This window comes from Mobula hypostoma, chromosome 22, assembly GCF_963921235.1.
Source record: "Mobula hypostoma chromosome 22, sMobHyp1.1, whole genome shotgun sequence".
Classification (NCBI taxonomy): Eukaryota; Metazoa; Chordata; class Chondrichthyes; order Myliobatiformes; family Myliobatidae; genus Mobula; species Mobula hypostoma.
Window position 1 is genome coordinate 51,466,288 of NC_086118.1, and position 17,666 is coordinate 51,483,953.

Sequence of the window (17,666 nt, forward strand, 5' to 3'; positions counted from 1 at the left end):
CGTAAAAAAGGCTTGGAACCTCTGTTATAAATGAAACAGAAGAAGTATTGTAAACTCGGTTTGTAGTAAGCGAGGAGTCACAGTGGAATTACCAAGTCATCTAAATAATCTATTCAATGCTGGTATGTACTGAATGTTGGGTTCAATTTGTTAAAACAATGTGTCATTGATTTCCCCATACTACTACTTGACAGCATTTAGAAAATTATATTTTAAAAATCAGCTGATCCCTTTGTAGAGAGACGCTATGTCAGTCAGGCAGCAAATGTTTGTCTTTTAATTTCTCTTGGGTTTAGTTATCTGCATTAAATTTTAACATCAGGCATTCTCTCACCTGCAGTTAAACCCGTGTACTGTGTGTCAGCTGGGGAATGGTGACTGAGGGAAAAGTGATTAGTGAAGCTATAAATGGAAGGTCATTTACAGCTCCCATGCACCACCTTTTGTTTTCATCAGCTCTAACACAATCTGTAGACTAAGAATGTGTGCAAATTACAATTGGAACATTTAAATCTGCATTGAATTACCAAACTTATCTCGATTTGTGTTGGGCACGTGGCCAAGTGGTTAAGGCATTCGTCTAGTGATCTGAAGGTTGCTGGTTTGAGCCTCGGCTGTGGCAGCGTGTTTGTGTCCTTGAGCAAGGCACTTAATCACATATTGCCCTAATGTCTGTGCGAGGAATGGCGCCCCACACAGACTTCCAATCTGCGCCTTGTAAGGCATGAAAATGCCTGATGCAGGCCTCTCATGGTCTGTGTCGACGTTCCCTCCCCTCCTGTATCTCAATATAAGAAACATTTTAGGAAGTGTTTAGATTAGGAAGATACCTATTCTGAGCTTCAGATATTATTGAAGTCATGGATAAATGTTTACAAATAATGGTCTTGCATCTTCTCCCAGGTGAGCTCAATGACTTCTATGCATCCTTTGAAAGGGAGAATAACATTACACCCGTGCCAATCCCCACAGCATTTGACAGCTCCAAGATCTGTCTCAGAAGCCAATGTCAGGGAATCCTTGCAGGGCATCAGACTCCAATGATGCACCTGGTAGGGTGCTGAAAATCTGTGCCAACCAACTGTTTGGAGTGTTCAAGGACATCTTCACTAGTACAGTCAGAAGTTACCCCCTGCTTCAAAAGGCTATCAATTATAACAATGCTTAAGAAGAGCATGGTGAAGTGCCTTAAAACTATTGCCCAGTAGCACTCACGTCTACTGTGATGAAATGCTTTGAGAGATTTGTTGTGGCTAGAGTTAACTCCTGTCAGGACCTGCTGCTATTTGCCTATCACAACAAAAAGCCGACAGCAGACACAATATCACTGGCTCCCCTCTTGGCTTTGGAGCAGCAAAACATACCACTTATCAACTACAACTCGGCATTCAGTGCCATCATCCCACTAGTATTAATCGAGAAGCTTCAAATCCTGGGCCTCTGCAACTGGATCCTTGACTTCCTTATCAAAGTAGGTGTGATCGGTAATAACACCTCACCTCGGTGACCTTCAGCATAGATGCACCTCAAGGACGTGCTCAGTCCACTGCTCTACTCTCTACAATTAAGATTGTTTAATGTCATTTCCAGTACACAATTATACAGGGGAACAAAACAATTGTTACTCTGGATCTGATGCAACACAAAAAAACAAAGAACCTAATAATATAAAAACAATAAATATGTATATGGCAGATTGCTTATATAAATGATTGTATGTATGTCCATAGAGTGACACTAGACACAGGAGTGTCTGTACATAAGGTGTACGGTAGGAAATTATAAAGTAGTGTTGGTTGGGGGTGTGGAGGGGTGGGTTAATGGGTGGAGGTGTTGATCACTCTTACTGCTTGGGGGAAGTAACTGTTTTTTGAGTCTAGTGATCCAGGCGGGAATGCTACACAGTGTAGCTTTTGCCCTGATGGGAGTGGGTCAAACAGTCTATGAGCAGGGTGGATGGGATCCTTCACGATGTTATTGGTCCTTTGCTGGCACCTTACTTTATATCTGTCTTTGATGGAAGATCGGCTGCTGCCAGTGATGTGGTTGGGCAGTTTTGACTTCTGGTTGTAGAGCCTTCCTATCTGCCACAGTGCAGTTTCTGTACCAAGCAGTGAGGCAGCTTGTTAGGATGCTGTCCACTGTGCATCTGCGTATAGAGATATGCATAGTCAGCTATCTTCAGCCTCATCAGAGGCGTTGGTGAGCTTTCCTGACTGTGTAGTGCTTGTTTCGGAACCATGAGAGGTTGTGCAAGATATTCAAGCCCAGGAATTTGAAACTGCTCAGTTTCCACTGCTTTGCCATGATGTAAAGAGTGATGTGTGGGCAGTGTGAGTTCTCGTGACGGTGTGGCTTGGCACAGTAAAAAAGGCCATCCATAAATTCGCCAGTGGCACCTCTTTTGTTGGCAGAATCTCAGAGGATGAAGAGAAAGTGTACAAGAGTGAGCATCTGGTTGAGGTGTGTCACAACAGCAACTTTGTACTCAACATCAGCAAGGCCAAGGGATTGATTGTGTACAGCAGGATGGGGAAGTCTGGAGAGTACACCATGGTCCTCATTGAGGGATCAGCAGTGGAAAGAGTGAAAGCTTCAAGTTCCTGTACGTCAACATCTCAGGGGACCTATCCTGGGCCCAATATATTGATGCAATTACAAAGAAAGTATTCGGTACTCAGCAGTTCTGTTTCATTAGGAGTAAACTGTAGATGTACTGTAGAGAGCATCCTGGCTGGTTGCGTTACAGTTGTGCATCCAATACACAGTAGTGCAAGAGGCTGCAGGGGTTGTAGACTCAGCCAGTTCTATCACAGACCCAGCCCTTCTCGCCATCAAGAACATCTTCAAAGGGCAGTGCCTTATGAAGGCACATCCATCACCATCTGGGACATGCTATCTTCACATTACTACTGTTGGGGAGGAAATACAGGATCCTGAAGACTCAAACTCAAAATTCCAAGGACAGTGTCTTCCCTTCTGCAATCGATTTCTGAACCCATGAATACTACTACCTCATTATTTGTTTTGTGCACGATTTATTTATTTTGTAATTTTTAGAGATTATATTGTCTTCCACTGTTCTGCTACTACAAAACAAGTTTCACAACACGTTTGAGTGATTTTAATTCTGATTCTGACATTTACTGTATGTAGTGAATAGAGGATCTTTTTTAAATGATGCAGAAATAAAAACAAACACATACTCGAGTTACAAACAACTAAAATATTTTCCTAGTTTAAATGGGGTCACCTTTCCAAACTTGTTGAGATGGTTCACATTTATAACAGCTTTTAAATGAACCAAATCAAAGTTTTTATCTCCTTAAATTCAATCTAGATGATTGCGTACAGTGTGGTAAATGAAGCACAAGGTTCAGGTGATGTTGTCAGATCAGTTAGACTAGTTTACAACCACGTTTTGTAAAATGAGAAACCAGAAGGATATTTTTGCGGAGCTTTTCATCTGTGAGTAAAGCAGGGAGTATTCCTATCCATAACACGATTGATCCCGAGGGAAATTGGTTTTCATTACAGTTGCACCAACCAAGAATAGAGTATAAATATAGCAATATAAAACCATGAATAATTAAATAGTGATATGTAAGTTATACCAGGAAATAAGTCCAGGACCAGCCTATTGGCCTTTTGCCTGTACCTTGGCCTTTTGCAGTGAGTTACTAATTGAATTGGCTGTTTATCAGCTGTACTCAGTTTAACAGCTGGAAAAGTCCCATATTCAAACTTGGTCTTCTCCTTATTCGAAGTTCAAACTTCAAACTCCATTTATTATCAAGGTATGTATACTGCATACCACCTTGAGATTCGTCTTTTTGCAGGCAACCACAAAACAAAAAAGCACAATAGAACCCATTTTTAAAAACCCACTGACAAAGACCCATTTTGCAAAAAAAAAGAACGAATCATGCAAACAAAAAAATATTAACCGCAGAGTCTCTGAAAGTGAGTCCAAGCCACGGAGACGGTCTGGAAGAAGTATATCTCCTAAAATATCTAGTAGCTTTGTGAGTTGTCGGAAAAAAACATCACAACTGGTCACTGTCACCAACCTGCCTTAAAGCATCCCTATTGCCAAGGAAAAGCATTCAGTAGCACAACTGGTAGTGTGTGTCTGTGGATACCTTATTTAAATAGTATTAAACCCAGTTATAATAGTCAAATAATCTGTTGATGTAATTCCTAACCTATTAAACCAGCTATTGATGTGTAACCTATGGAGCAACGTTAAGAAGAGGAAAGAAATTTGGTAATGAAAAATACTGAGATGAATGAGAGCAATTCTTTCAAGTTTGGATCACATACAGTGGATTCTGGTTATCTTGGACATACTGGGATGTGTACATTTTGGTCCAATTAGCTGAGGTTTCATGGAAATAGTTAAAAACGTATTAAAAAGCCCACTTAACTGAGTAACAAATTATGTATTTTAATGAAATACAGAACAAACTAACAATACTATTACAGTACCATAAATCTGTGGTTCCTCATAGTTATAAACAGAGGAATTCATCCACTGTGCGCTGCTGTGTTATTTTGATTTGTTGTAAATGAACAAAATCAGTGCAGACACCTAGTGCAGATAAGGTACTGTCTTCATACAATGCTTTCAATGACTGCATCCTCCAAATCTTCATTTTCATTGTATAATTTAAGATGATTTTCGATACCTTCAAATTCTTGGAAGAATTTGTCACCAAAGGCACTGGCAGATTTCTACAGAGGTACTGTGGAGAGCACCACCGCCTGGAATAGTGGAGCCACTGCACAGGATCGGGAAAGCTGCAGAGGGCTGCAGACTCAGCTGGCTCCATCTGGGCAGTAGTCTCCCCAGCACCCTGAACACCTTCATAAGGGTGAAGTCCCAAAAAAGTGGCATCCATCGTCAGGGACTCCATCACCCTGAACTGTCAAGGAGATACAGGAGCCTGAAGTCACACATTCAAGTGTTGTAGCAACAGCTTCTTCCCTTCCGCCTTCAGATTTCTGAATGGACAATGAACACTACCTCAGTACTTTTTCCAGGAAGAGGTACAGTCGACGTTTCAGGCCGGGACCCTTCGTCAGGACTAACTGAAGGAAGAGATAGTAACTTACTAACTCTTCCTTCAGTTAGTCCTGACGAAGGGTCCCGGCCTGAAACATCAACTGTACCTCTTCCCAGAGATGCTGCCTGGCCTGCTGCGTTCACCAGCAACTTTGATGTGTGTTGCTTGAATTTCCAGCATCTGCAGAATTCCTCTTGTTTCAGTACTTTTTCCTCTCTTTTTGCACTAATTTAACTCCTGTTTTTATATATTATGGTTTTTATGTTTAAATTATATATTATAATTTATGGTTTTTATTATTGTAATGTGCTGCTGCCATAAAACAACAAATTTCACGACATATACCAGTGACGTTGAATCTGATTCTGATTCTTTGTAGTTTTCAGCTTGTTGAACTAGTGAAATCATTTCGTTTTCACTTGCTGCCATTTCTGTCATCTCCGAGCCTGTATGCTTGAAACCACAATGAGCAAAACAAATCAAAATTGTCGTACTGACTATTTCTCACTATCAGTGACAAAAATCACTGATTTTGAACTGAAACACACACAGCTGATGCTATTTAAAAAGTGTTTGCTGTAAGAACAGTATAGTGTCTAACAGACACACAAGCGCATGCAACTGATGCTAGTTAGAAACTGTTTGATCACAATTTCCTGTCCCAATGAAATGGCATAGTGACCCCACACAGATGAAGGGAATCCTGGCTATTTTCCTTGATTAGTTCTTTGAGAGTTGTTCCAAACAAGTGTCTACCCAGTTAACCGATGGCCGAATTAGCCAGAATTCACTGTTATCTGTGGAGGTCTGAATGATTAAGTCACAGGAAGTGTTGTTTTGCAGTATGATCATTGTAGTTTTAGTAATCATTTGTGTTGGCTACAAAGAAAGCTAATCTGTAGAATGCACGAGAAAATTATTTCAGTATGTAAACTCAAATAAATTGCTCATATGTCAGGTGTCAGATGATAATAGGCAAAATATTTCCCATTCTAAAAATGTACTGATTGTGCCCAAAACAGTTAAGTGTCTGTGCCTGTTCGTTATGTGCCATGTTGTATGACGTGGGTGATCATGGTTTTTCCATGACCATGATTGTTCTTGACAATCATGAAGTGGTTTGCCTTTGCCTTCCTCTGGGCAGTGTCTGTGCCATGATCAATGCTCTTCAGAGATTTAAGCAACACACATCAAAGTTGCTGGTGAACGCAGCAGGCCAGGCAGCATCTCTGGGAAGAGGTACAGTCGACGTTTCAGGCCGAGACCCTTCGTCAGGACTAACTGAAGGAAGAGCGAGTAAGAGATTTGAAAGTGGGAGGGGGAGATCCAAAATGATAGGAGAAGACAGGAGGGGGAGGGATGGAGCCAAGAGCTGGACAGGTGATTGGCAAAGGGGATATGAGAGGATCATAGGACAGGAGGCCCAGGGAGCGGGAGGGGGGGGAAAACCCAGAGGATGGGCAAGGGGTATAGTCAGAGGGACAGAGGGAGAAAAAGGAGAGAGAGAGAGAATGTGTGTATATAAATAAATTACGGATGGGGTACGAGGGGGAGGTGGGGCATAAGCGGAAGTTAGAGAAGTCAATGTTCATGCCATCAAGTTGGAGGCTATCCAGATGGAATATAAGGTGTTGTTCCTCCAACCTGAGTGTGGCTTCATCTTTACAGTAGAGGAGGCCGTGGATGGACTTATCAGAATGGGAATGGGATGTGGAATTAAAATGTGTGGCCACTGGGAGATTGTCTGCTTGCTGTCTGTGGTCGCGTAGCCAGGACTTGTGATGTGCACCAGCTGCTCTCACGATCACCACCTGCTCCCATGGTGTCACATGACCCTGTTTGGGGTGGTGGGGGGTGCTGACCTGGTGTTACACCTTGTCCAAGTGTCTGCAGGCTAGTGGAAGGAACGAGGGCCTTGCAGCCCCTTTGGTCGAGACCTATCTCCAAATGTTCTGAGGACCTGCTTTAAGATCCAAGTTAGTACAGGCCAACCACCTCAAATCCAGCAATCAGTAATCCAGTTCTACCACTGGTTCAGACATAATTTTTGCCAGTCTAATTTCAAATTTCCCGCATCGCCATACCAACCCATTGCCCCTCTTTTAGTGGCACCGTTAGCAGGATCAGCTGATGGCACAGTCTTTAAAAGAAGCAAGTTGTTCCTCTGTGTTACTCTGCATTTATTTTTATAACCTGCTCTTAACTAGCCGCCCCAGTCATGCCTTCATTGAATAAAAGAAGTGCTTTTTGTTGTGTAAAACACAAACACCACACATTATCTATACGAGATATGGTGGAAATTCTGAAAAAAATCAACAGTGGTGTGTCTGTGAAAAGCATATGCAACTTGTATAACATTTGGGACTTCCACAGTTTATGATATAAAGAAACAAAAAGAACAGTTGCTCCAGTTCTTTGCTGACAGCGAATTTAAAAAAAACAGATGTATAAGGAAAACAATGAAAGATGGAAGATAAAAGTTCTCATAAAGTGGTTTAAACTCCACGTCAGTGAAGGTGGAGAACTGTCAGGGGAGATGGTGAAGGAACAAGTGAAATTATTTCATGAAGAACTAGCACTGGATTACGAGTGCAACTATAGTGAAGGGGGGCTTCAGTGTTTCAAGCAGCAACATGGCATAAAACCGGTCAGCAGATAAAGAATCGGCTGCTGAGTTTGTTGATTAGTTCTCTAAGTTAGCTTCTGATGAAAATTTAATTCCCGAGCAAGTCTACAATGCGGACAAAACTGCCTTATATTGGCGTTATACTCCATGACGAACACTGACTACAGAGGATGCAGAATCACCAACAGGTTATAAAGCATCTAAAGATTGTGTCACTGTGTTGGGCTGCTCTAATGCTGCAGGAACCCACAGGTCTAGGTCATTAGTCATTGGCAAAAGTTTACGTCCTGCAGCTTTCAAAGCTATGTAGCAGTTTCCAGTCATTTACCATGTCAACAAAAAAAGAATGGATTACAACTGACATGACATTGGAATTGTTTGAAGATTACTTTGTTCCGGAAGTGAGTTCAATGTGACTGTTGGTCAACAAAAATTGTAAGATAATGCTGATCTTTCAATATCTTTTCTGCGTATCCAAAAGCAGAGTTATTGGTAGAGAATTTAAACGCAAACAACAGGAATTCTGCAGATGCTGGAAATTCAAGCAACATACATCAAAGTTGCTGGTGAACGCAGCAGGCCAAGCAGCATCTATAGGAAGAGGCGCAGTCGACGTTTCAGGCCGAGACGCTGACGAAGGGTCTCTGCCTGAAACGTCGACTGCACCTCTTCCTATAGATGCTGCTTGGCCTGCTGCGTTCACCAGCAACTTTGATGTGTGTCTATTGGTAGAGAAAATGTTTTTGGTATCTACCTGCCACCTACCTGTACGTCATGAATTCGACTCCTGGACAATGATATGTTATGCTCTTTGAAGGGTAAATATTGCTCCCTGCTTATGAAACAGCTACTGAGCACAGTTGACTCTGACAGACCAGTACAGGAATTTGTGAAAAAACTGCTTTTCATTTGTCATTTCTTTCTTCTTTATTTTCCAAGAGTGAGGTGATCATCAAGTGGGTTAGAGGCGTTTATTATTTAATCCTAACCTAAACACTGTAATTCGGCAAAATCACTAATCCGGCACTGCAGAGGTCCCAATCACTCCGGATTTGTGATGTTGAACCTGTATTTGCTTTAAAAAAAGACAAGCAATTTAATAAGATTGATGTAGATTAATTTCCATCTAAACCAAACCCTTGGAGGGGCAGACACCCTGAGCCAATAGGCTGGTCCTGGACTTATTTCCTGGCATAATTTACATATCACTATTTAATTATTTATGGTGCAACTGTAACGAAAACCAATTTCCCTCGGGATCAATAAAGTATAACTATGACTATGAAATTGTTGGTGGGCCGATTAGTAAATTTGCAGATTACACAGAAGTTGGCAGAGTTACAGAGAGTGAGGAAGGTTGCCAAAGGATTCAGCAGAGTAAAGGCCAGTTGAAAATATGGGTGGAGTTAAATCTGAACAAACGTGAGGGCAAATGCTGGAGGGAAGTATGATGTCACTGGCAGATCCCTAGGGGTATTTTTGTATAGAGGTGTAAGCCCATAACTCCCTCAAAATGGCAACACAAGTAGATAGGGAGGTAAAGAAGGCATTCAGCACACTGAACAGGACACTGAGTGTAAAAATCTGGAAGTCATGTTGCAGCTGGATAAAACTTTGGGCAACATTTCGAGTATTGTGTTGCAGTTCTGGTCATGGAATTACAGGAAGGATGTGGAGGCTTGGAGCCTTCACATTCACATTGAATGGATTAGACCTCACAATATCACCTTCAACAGGATGCCACCACTGGGAACAACTTCCTCATCTTTCCCCTTCAGTAAGTTCAGAAGGACTGTTTGTGTTCTGGTTTACCCTTCCATCTCCACCAAACAATTCCCTTCCAACGGCACTTTCCCATGCAAATATGGCAGATGCTTAACTGCATTTTTATTGTGTTTCTCATGCTCGACTTCCCCTACATAGAGAAATCAAACACAGATTATTTGTTAAGTTTGAAGAACATATTCGTTCAGTCCCTTGAGCGGTCCCTCATTCTCACTTTATTCTTCCACCCAACATCTATCCTCAGCCTCCCACATTGTTCCAACAAAGCCCGTAAGCTCAAAGAACAGCACTCATAGTATCAGCAAAACTGAGCTGAACTTGTAAAATGCCTTTCATTACACAGCAACCTTTGTATTTTAAAAAATTCAGCATTGTTAAGCAGTTGAGAATTTACAGGTTTACCAATTAAAGTTTGCCAACAGAAGTTGACCTTGTGGTCTTTATAAGAAAATTGATCTTTTAATTCAAAGTTCAAAGTAAATTTATTATCACAGTACATATAAATTACTATATACTACTCTGAGATTCATTTTCTTGCAGGCATACTCAGTAAATCCATAATAAAATCAATGAAAGACCACACCAACTTGGTGTTCAACTCATGTACAAAAGATAACTAACTGAGCAAATACAAAAAGAAAGAAATAATAATAATAAGCAATAAATACCAAGAACATGATGTGAAGAGGCCTTGAAAGTAAGTCCATAGATTGTGGGAACATTTGAATGATGAAGTGATGTTGAGTGAAGTTCTCCCCTCTGGTTCAAGGGTCTGATGGTTGAGGGGGTAATAGCTGTTCCAGAACCTGTGTGTCCTGAGGCTTCAGGGAGAAGAGAGCATGGCCTGGGCACTGGGAGTCTCTGATAATGTATGTTGCTTTCCTCGATAACTCTTTGAATAGATGTGCTCGATGGTGGGGAGGACTTTACCTGTGATGGACTAGGCCGTACGCAGTACTTTTTGTAGCATTTTCCATTCAAGGGCATTGGTGTTTCTGTATCCAGGAGGAGATACAGGAGCCTGTCAATATACTCTCCACCACATATCTATAGAAGTTTGTCAAAGGTTTAGATGTCATGCCAAATCTTTGCAAAAGTTGACGCATTCTGAAACATTCTTTAAAGAGAGAGACCAAAATGTAGCTACTCCAGCAGAAAAATACAATGCCCTTGGCTTTGCTTGAAGTTCCATAGGAGTCCTGGAGAGTTTTGCGACTCCCATGCCAATGAATTTACTAGCAATTTGCTGGGGAATGTTCTTGTGCCAGTTTGTCCCTGTAACAGCAACCGTGGGCCCAGTCTTTTCAATGGTAAATGATCATCTGTGAGGTAGAAAGTGAATACTACTTCTAGTTCTCTGTATGCTTTCATGTTTTTACTTATTTTGTGTTCTTAAATTATGTTACTTCAAACTTTTGTTCAGAAATATTAATATTCCTGAAAGTCAGGGGCATTCAGTAGCACAGAAGAATCAAAGCTCTAAACCTTTGACTTCCCTGTGACATTTTGGCTTTGAGTGGCAGATTCAGGGAGGTTGCTGTTGCTGCTACTCCTTGGGGCTTAACTCTTGGGTCCAGTTGAACTTAGCCAGGTAAAGCCGTCCCCCAGTCTCCTTGATTTAGAGGAGGCTGCGCTGGGAGCACCAGATACAGTCGACGATCCCGACAGGTGAAGTGTCGCCTCACTTGGAATAAGCATCTTTGAGCCAAGTGGCTGTTGACTTAGTAACTATTTTATGAGCTTTTATTGAGATCTTGTCCTCAATGCTGAACACCATATATTCCGTCCAACCTGATGACACGAACATTGATTTTATTTTTCAACTTCTGGTAATTTCTCCCCCTTCCTTAACTTCTCTTTTTCCATTCCTCATTCTGGTTACAGTCTCACCCCTTCTCCATTCTTCAGCAGCCTATCACCTACCTTCTTTTTCCATTCCTTCCATGGTCCACTGACCTCCCTTGCTAGATTCCATCTCCTTTAGCCCTTTATATCTTCCACCCATCACCTCCCAGCTTCTTACTTCATCACCCCCCCACTCACTTTCCCCCTCACCTGGTTTCACCTATCACCTGCTAGCTTGTACTCCTTCCCCTCCTTTCCAGTCACGATGAAGGCAAATATCGCCTGTTTAGTCCCCACCATAGATGCTGCCCAACTTGCTGAATTCCTCCAGCATTTTGTGTGTTACTCAGGATTTCCAGCCTCTGTTGAATCTCTTATGCGTACATGATTTTGAAGCTGTTTTGAGCTCCCTGTGTACAATTTTAACTTTAAGCAGCAGCAGATGACAAACTGCTTTGTATACCTTTCATTGGTGGATTGAAGTTTACACTAAAGCATTTATCTGTGTTTCAGCTATGATATGGTGCATTATGGGCACTCCAACCAGCTGAGACAAGCCCGTTCTATGGGGGATTATCTTATTGTCGGAGTACATACAGATGGTAAGTTACAAAGCATGTCACTCGTCATGTATTAGACATCATTACTCAGATTTTGTTATTTGAGCAACTGGAGTTTCACACCCAAACAGCCCTTAACTATCACAACCCTTTTCCTACCAATGTAAAAGAGAAATGAAAACTTGCTCATGAAATTCGAAAGATCTGAATTAATGTTTCTATGTAAACCATCTCTGGTTTTATTATTAATCGTACCATCAAGACGTTTTTTTTTGTAATTAAAGTATAGAAAGTTTGTAATAACATGTGCTTTTCTAGAAAACTTTCAGTGAATTCCTTTGTGATAGAGTGCACGTGGTAAACACACACACACACTCACACACTGATACTCACACACACAGACACACACACACACACACACTCACACAGACACAGACACACACACTCAGACACACACACGCACACACAAAGACAGCCTTGTCATTCCGCTGAGTGTGTGTACTTCAATGTCTTTCCCCAGTATATTGTTATAATGTTGCCTGCTGGCTGGTGGTGTCGTGGCATCCACACCAGATTTCGAGGTGAGTGGTCCCAGGTTCGAATCCGGCCGACTGCTTGCTCGCTTTCCATCGTGCTAGCTTCAGCGTCGAGCTAGTAACTCAGCCTCATAAAAAACAGGTGAACGCTAAAGGAATGACAAGATTGCCGCCCAATGTACCACAAGGAACAACGGTTCTCATAACGGGTTGGCTTTATGGTACCCTTCCCACCATACACAGTCAGTTAACCTAGCAACCTGCACAGTTTGGGGATGTGCGAGGAAACCCACGCGGTCAGAGGAAGAATTTGCAAAAGTTTACGCACACAGCACCAGAGGTCAGGATTGAAACCGTGTCTTTGGAGCTGTAAAGCAGCTGCTCTACCAGTTGTGCCACATGCCCCCTGTGACTCAAGCTTATCCTCCAGTGGTATGTTGTCCTTTCAGTCTGCCCTGTACGTAAACAGCCAAGATGCAAACAGGGAGAAAGTGAAAGTAACGGATCAGAGGAGGGGCAGAGTATATGAAGAAAACAGTGGGTGGATTTCTATTCAATCTTTGTGCAAGAACACTGATGCAACTATCCATTGTTGTAAAATTAAGTTTACTTTTTCAAATCAGGAGCTGTTTGCCAATTTTGTATTACACTTTACCATAAGTGTGACCTTCATAATATATTAAAGCTCATTCGGTAATAACTGGATTTGGAAGATACGTTTTTATTTAATTAGTTGAATGCTTCCTGGTCTGTTTTCAGAGGAAGTGTCCAAGCACAAGGGTCCACCTGTATTTACAGAGGAGGAACGTTACAAAATGGTCCGTGCAATCAAGTGGGTGGACGAGGTCATCGAGGGAGCACCATATGTAACGACGCTTGAAACTCTGGATAAATACAACTGTGATTTCTGTGTCCATGGAGGTACGTTGTATTAAATAATCAGAAGCAAAATTAGTCAATTTCCCTTGAGTTTAAAATGATATAATATTGATAGCGTATTTATCAATATATTTGAAGCAACTTACATTGTCCTGGCTTCGATAGAACCATTAATTTTTCAGGCCAAGTTCTTGAAGTATTTTGTTATATTGCTTTCCTGCAGTCTGATGGCAATTTATAATTTTCCTTTAACATGTGATTCGTAGATGACATTACCCTGACTGCTGATGGAAAGGACACATATGAAGAAGTAAAGAAGGCAGGCAGATACAGGTAGCAGTACTAATTAATTTCCTATTTTGTTACAAATGTATTGTTCCTACATCGTTGCTTGGTCTCAATCAAGCCATCGAGTAGTCAGCGCGATGCATTACAGTATGGGGCTAAAGTTCAAAGTTCATTTCTGGAGCCGCCTAGAAGGAGTTTGTTTGTTCTCCTCGTGACTACGTCAGTTCCCTCCAGATGCTCCAGCGTCTTCCCACAGTCCAAGGACGTACTGGTTGGCCAGTTGGTTAATTGGTCATTGTAAGTATTTTCTGTGACTAGGCTAGACTTAAATGGGTGAGTTACTGGGAGGTGTGGCTCGTGGAGTTGGAAGAGCCTGTTCTGTTCTCTATCTCTAAAATAAGAATTTGAGGTAGGATCCATGGGTTCAGTGTTGATTCAGCAGCGAGAACAGTGCAGTGTTTGCTGGTTGCTATGGGGAACAGTTTATACTAAAACAACAAGGCTACAGTGTAATATAATGTTTAGGGATTCAGCTAGAAGGATGTCGGATTAATGAATAATAGAGATAGCAAACAAACAGATGAGGGTTTCAGCAGCAAATAAAGCTGAGGGAGTCTTTAATTTATAAGGGTTAACTGAATGACAGTACACATTCTGATTTCTTTTTCAGAGAATGTAAACGCACACAAGGTGTTTCTACTACTGATCTGGTTGGTCGAATGCTTCTTCTCACTAAAGCTCACCATAGCAACATTGTGAGTAATCTATGTAATTTCATTTTTTAATCCGATAAAGGAAGAAATTTGATTTCATCTGAGCTGTTTTTAAGTTTGACCTTGCACATTTAAATTGTGTGGTGAAACTAAAGAACATAGTAAATAATAGAGTTGTTTTAATTGGATGCTTTTGGGGAGAAATATTATTTATCTAAAGCAACACACACACAAAATGCTGGAGAAATTCAGCAGGACTGGAAAGGAAGGGGGAAGACACTAGAATAAAAAGGTGGGGGAGGGTAAGGAAGATGGCTAGAAAGTGAGAAGGTGATAGATTCTTCCCTTCTAGCTATCCTCCTTCCTCCCCCCCACTTCTTATTTTGAAGTCTTCTCTCTTCCTTTCCCATCCTGAAGAAGCATCTCGGCCCGAGGCATCAACTGCTTGTTCATTTCAGTAGATGCTGCCTGACCTGCTGAGTTCCTCCAGCATTCTGTGTGAGTTGCTTTGGATTTCCAGCATCTGCATAATCTCTTGTGTTTATTATTTATCTAATCTGTGTCTTCATTCTGCATCACCATCTTTTCCCCATGCCTTTCAATCTCGCATTTGCCTTAAGCTGTTTCTTATTTTCTCTCATGCATAAAATATGGATAAAATCGTAAAAATTGCATCAATGTTTTCATGTATAAGAAAATTTAAAATGTTCCAATTTAATGTTTAATAAATATTTTAGCAAATACTCCTTTTATTCAGTTAAATAAAATCTGATGCAAAGTGTGGCTGTCAGAATTAGGTTTAATATCACTTGCATACATTGTGAAATTTGTTTTCTGGTAGCAGTACATTGCAATTTATAGTAAAAATAACTATGAATTACACCAAGAATCATATATATGTAAAATGAAATTAAATAAGCAGAACTAAAGGGGGACAAAACAAAAAGAGAAAAACGTAGTGAGATAGTGTGCATGGATTCATTGTCCATTCAGAAATCTGATGGTGGTGGGGAAAAAGCTGTTCTTAAAGCATTGAGTGTGTGTCTTCAGGCTCCTCTACCTCCTCCTTGATGGTAGCAGTGAAGAAGAGGGCTTGTCCTGGGTGATGGGGATCCTTAAAGACCAATGCCGCCTTTTTAAAGCATGGCCTTGTGAAGGTATCCTCGATGCAGGGGAAGCTAGTGTTCGTGATGGAGCTGCATCTTTCTGCAGTTTTTTCCCATCATGAGCAGCAGCTCCTCCCTGCCAGAAGGTGATACAACCAGTTAGAATGCTCTCCATGGCACATTTGTAGAAATAGGCGAGAGCCCTTGATGACATACCAGGTCCCTTCACGCTCCTAGTGAAATATAGGCACTGTTGTGCTTTCTTTGTAATTGCTTCAGTATGTTGGGCCCAGGATAGATCTTCACAGACCCAGGTTTCACAGCTTGTTGATTACAACCGAGCCTACAACGGTGTTGAACGTTGAGCTGTAATCAATAAACAACATCCTGATGTAGGTATTGCTATTGTCCTGGTGATCCAAGGCAGAGTGGAGATCCAGTGAGATTGTGAGATCCAGTGAGGTTGTGAGATCCAATGAGATTGCACCAGTGAGATTGCATCCAGTGAGATTGTGAGATCCAATGAGATTGCACCAGTGAGATTGCATCCAGTGAGATTGTGAGATCCAGTGAGATTGTGAGATCCAGTGTGAGATTGTGAGATCCAGTGTGAGATTGTGAGATCCAGTGTGAGATTGCACCAGTGAGATTGTGGGATCCAGTGAGATTGTACCAGTGGGATTGCATCCAGTGAGATTGCATCCGCTATTGTGGCAATAGGCAAATCCACAGCGGGTCCAGATCCTTACTTCAGCTGAAGTAGATGTGAGTGCATCTGGGTGATAGTTGTTGAGGCAGCTAATCCTGCTCTTCTTGGGTACTGGCGTGAATGTCGTCCTTTTGAAGCAGATGGGAACTTCTGACTGCAACAATGTGAGATTGAAGATGTCCCTGAACATTCCAGCCAGTTGGTTGGCACAGGTTTTCAATGGCCTACCAGGCACAGCTTCAGTGCCTAGCGCCTTGCAAAGGTTCACCCTCATGAAAGCTGTTCTGACTTCGACCTCTGAAACAGAGATCACAGGGTCACTAGGTGCTGCAGGGAGTCACACAAGTGTAGTTGTATTCTCCCCTTCAAAGCACCAATAAAAGAGGTTTAGCATAAAAAACATTGAGCTCATCTGGGAGTGAAACATCACAGTCATTCATGATGTTGGGCTTTGCTTTGTAGGAAGTAATGGGCTGCAGACACTGCCAGAGCTGATGTGCATTCAATTCCGACTCGTAACTTCAATCAGAATTGTTTCTTCGCTCTTAAAACAGCCTTCCTTAGGTTGTACCTGGACTTCTAGTCTTGTAAGGTTCTATATCACTTGCTTTGAATGCCACAGATCTAGCCCTCAGCAGGCTACAAATCTCCTGGTTCATCCATGGCATTTGGTTTGGGTATGTCCAGTATGTTCTCCAAGGCCCTCACCCACATAGGTCTTGATGAAGTCGGTGACAAGTGTGTGTCATATTCATTCAGATCTGAAGGTGAATCCCTGAATATCTTCCAGTCAAAGTAGTCCTGCTCCTCCACCTCCCTTGACCTTATCTTCTTGGTCCTTCCTACTGGTGCTGCGGTCTTTAGTCTCTGCCTAGTTGTTGGAAGTAGAAGTATAGCCAGGTGATCCGGCTTTCCGAAGTGCAGGCGTAGGATGGCAAACTAAGCACTCTTGATGGTGGTATAACGGTTGTCAAGTGTGTTGGCTCCCCTGGATCCAACACACTTTTACAGGTATTAGGAATTTGCTGTCGTGTCTTGACAACAAAAAGCTACAACATACAACAATTATAAAGAATAAAGAATTATATAGAAATGAGTTCCAGGTTAAAGTACGGATATGGAATAAAATGTGCATAAATACAGAGATACTAGAACATATGTACAATGTAAACAGCTTTATAAAAAGTGTCTACACTTGTGCAACAAAATTACAATGGGTCTGGGAGCAAATCAAATTATGCTATGTCCTGTTTTCACCTGACCCATTTCAAGAAGAAAATGATAAATGAAGGGTGAATTGGAGATAACAAGAAACTGATATGAGGAAAGCCATTCATTCATTGTGTTCAACGAGATGTTATCACTTCTCTATCGGTATTATCTGGTTATTTCCAAGTTACTCTGGGCTTTCCCCTCCTTTATTCTAGCTGAAAACCTGATCAAGTTATACTTAGGAGGAGGGAAGAGGGATGCTAATTTGAGTCCCTCTGTTGGTCAGGATCAACCATGGATATTGCATCCTTGCTGTCTATGTGATATGCAAGCCAGGGCAG

The 17,666-nt window shown here is 41.6% G+C and overlaps 1 protein-coding gene across 1 annotated transcript in view; it reads left to right on the forward strand.

The window, feature by feature from the left end:
* The window catches only part of pcyt2 (phosphate cytidylyltransferase 2, ethanolamine), a 46,164-nt gene that overhangs the window by 8,691 nt on the left and 19,807 nt on the right, over window positions 1–17,666 (forward strand). Inside the window, exons 2-5 of the mRNA XM_063030560.1 lie at window positions 11,836–11,924; window positions 13,178–13,339; window positions 13,564–13,630; window positions 14,256–14,340. Of these exons, the coding sequence (XP_062886630.1) occupies window positions 11,836–11,924; window positions 13,178–13,339; window positions 13,564–13,630; window positions 14,256–14,340 (403 nt within the window). The remainder of the gene's footprint in view (window positions 1–11,835; window positions 11,925–13,177; window positions 13,340–13,563; window positions 13,631–14,255; window positions 14,341–17,666) is intronic.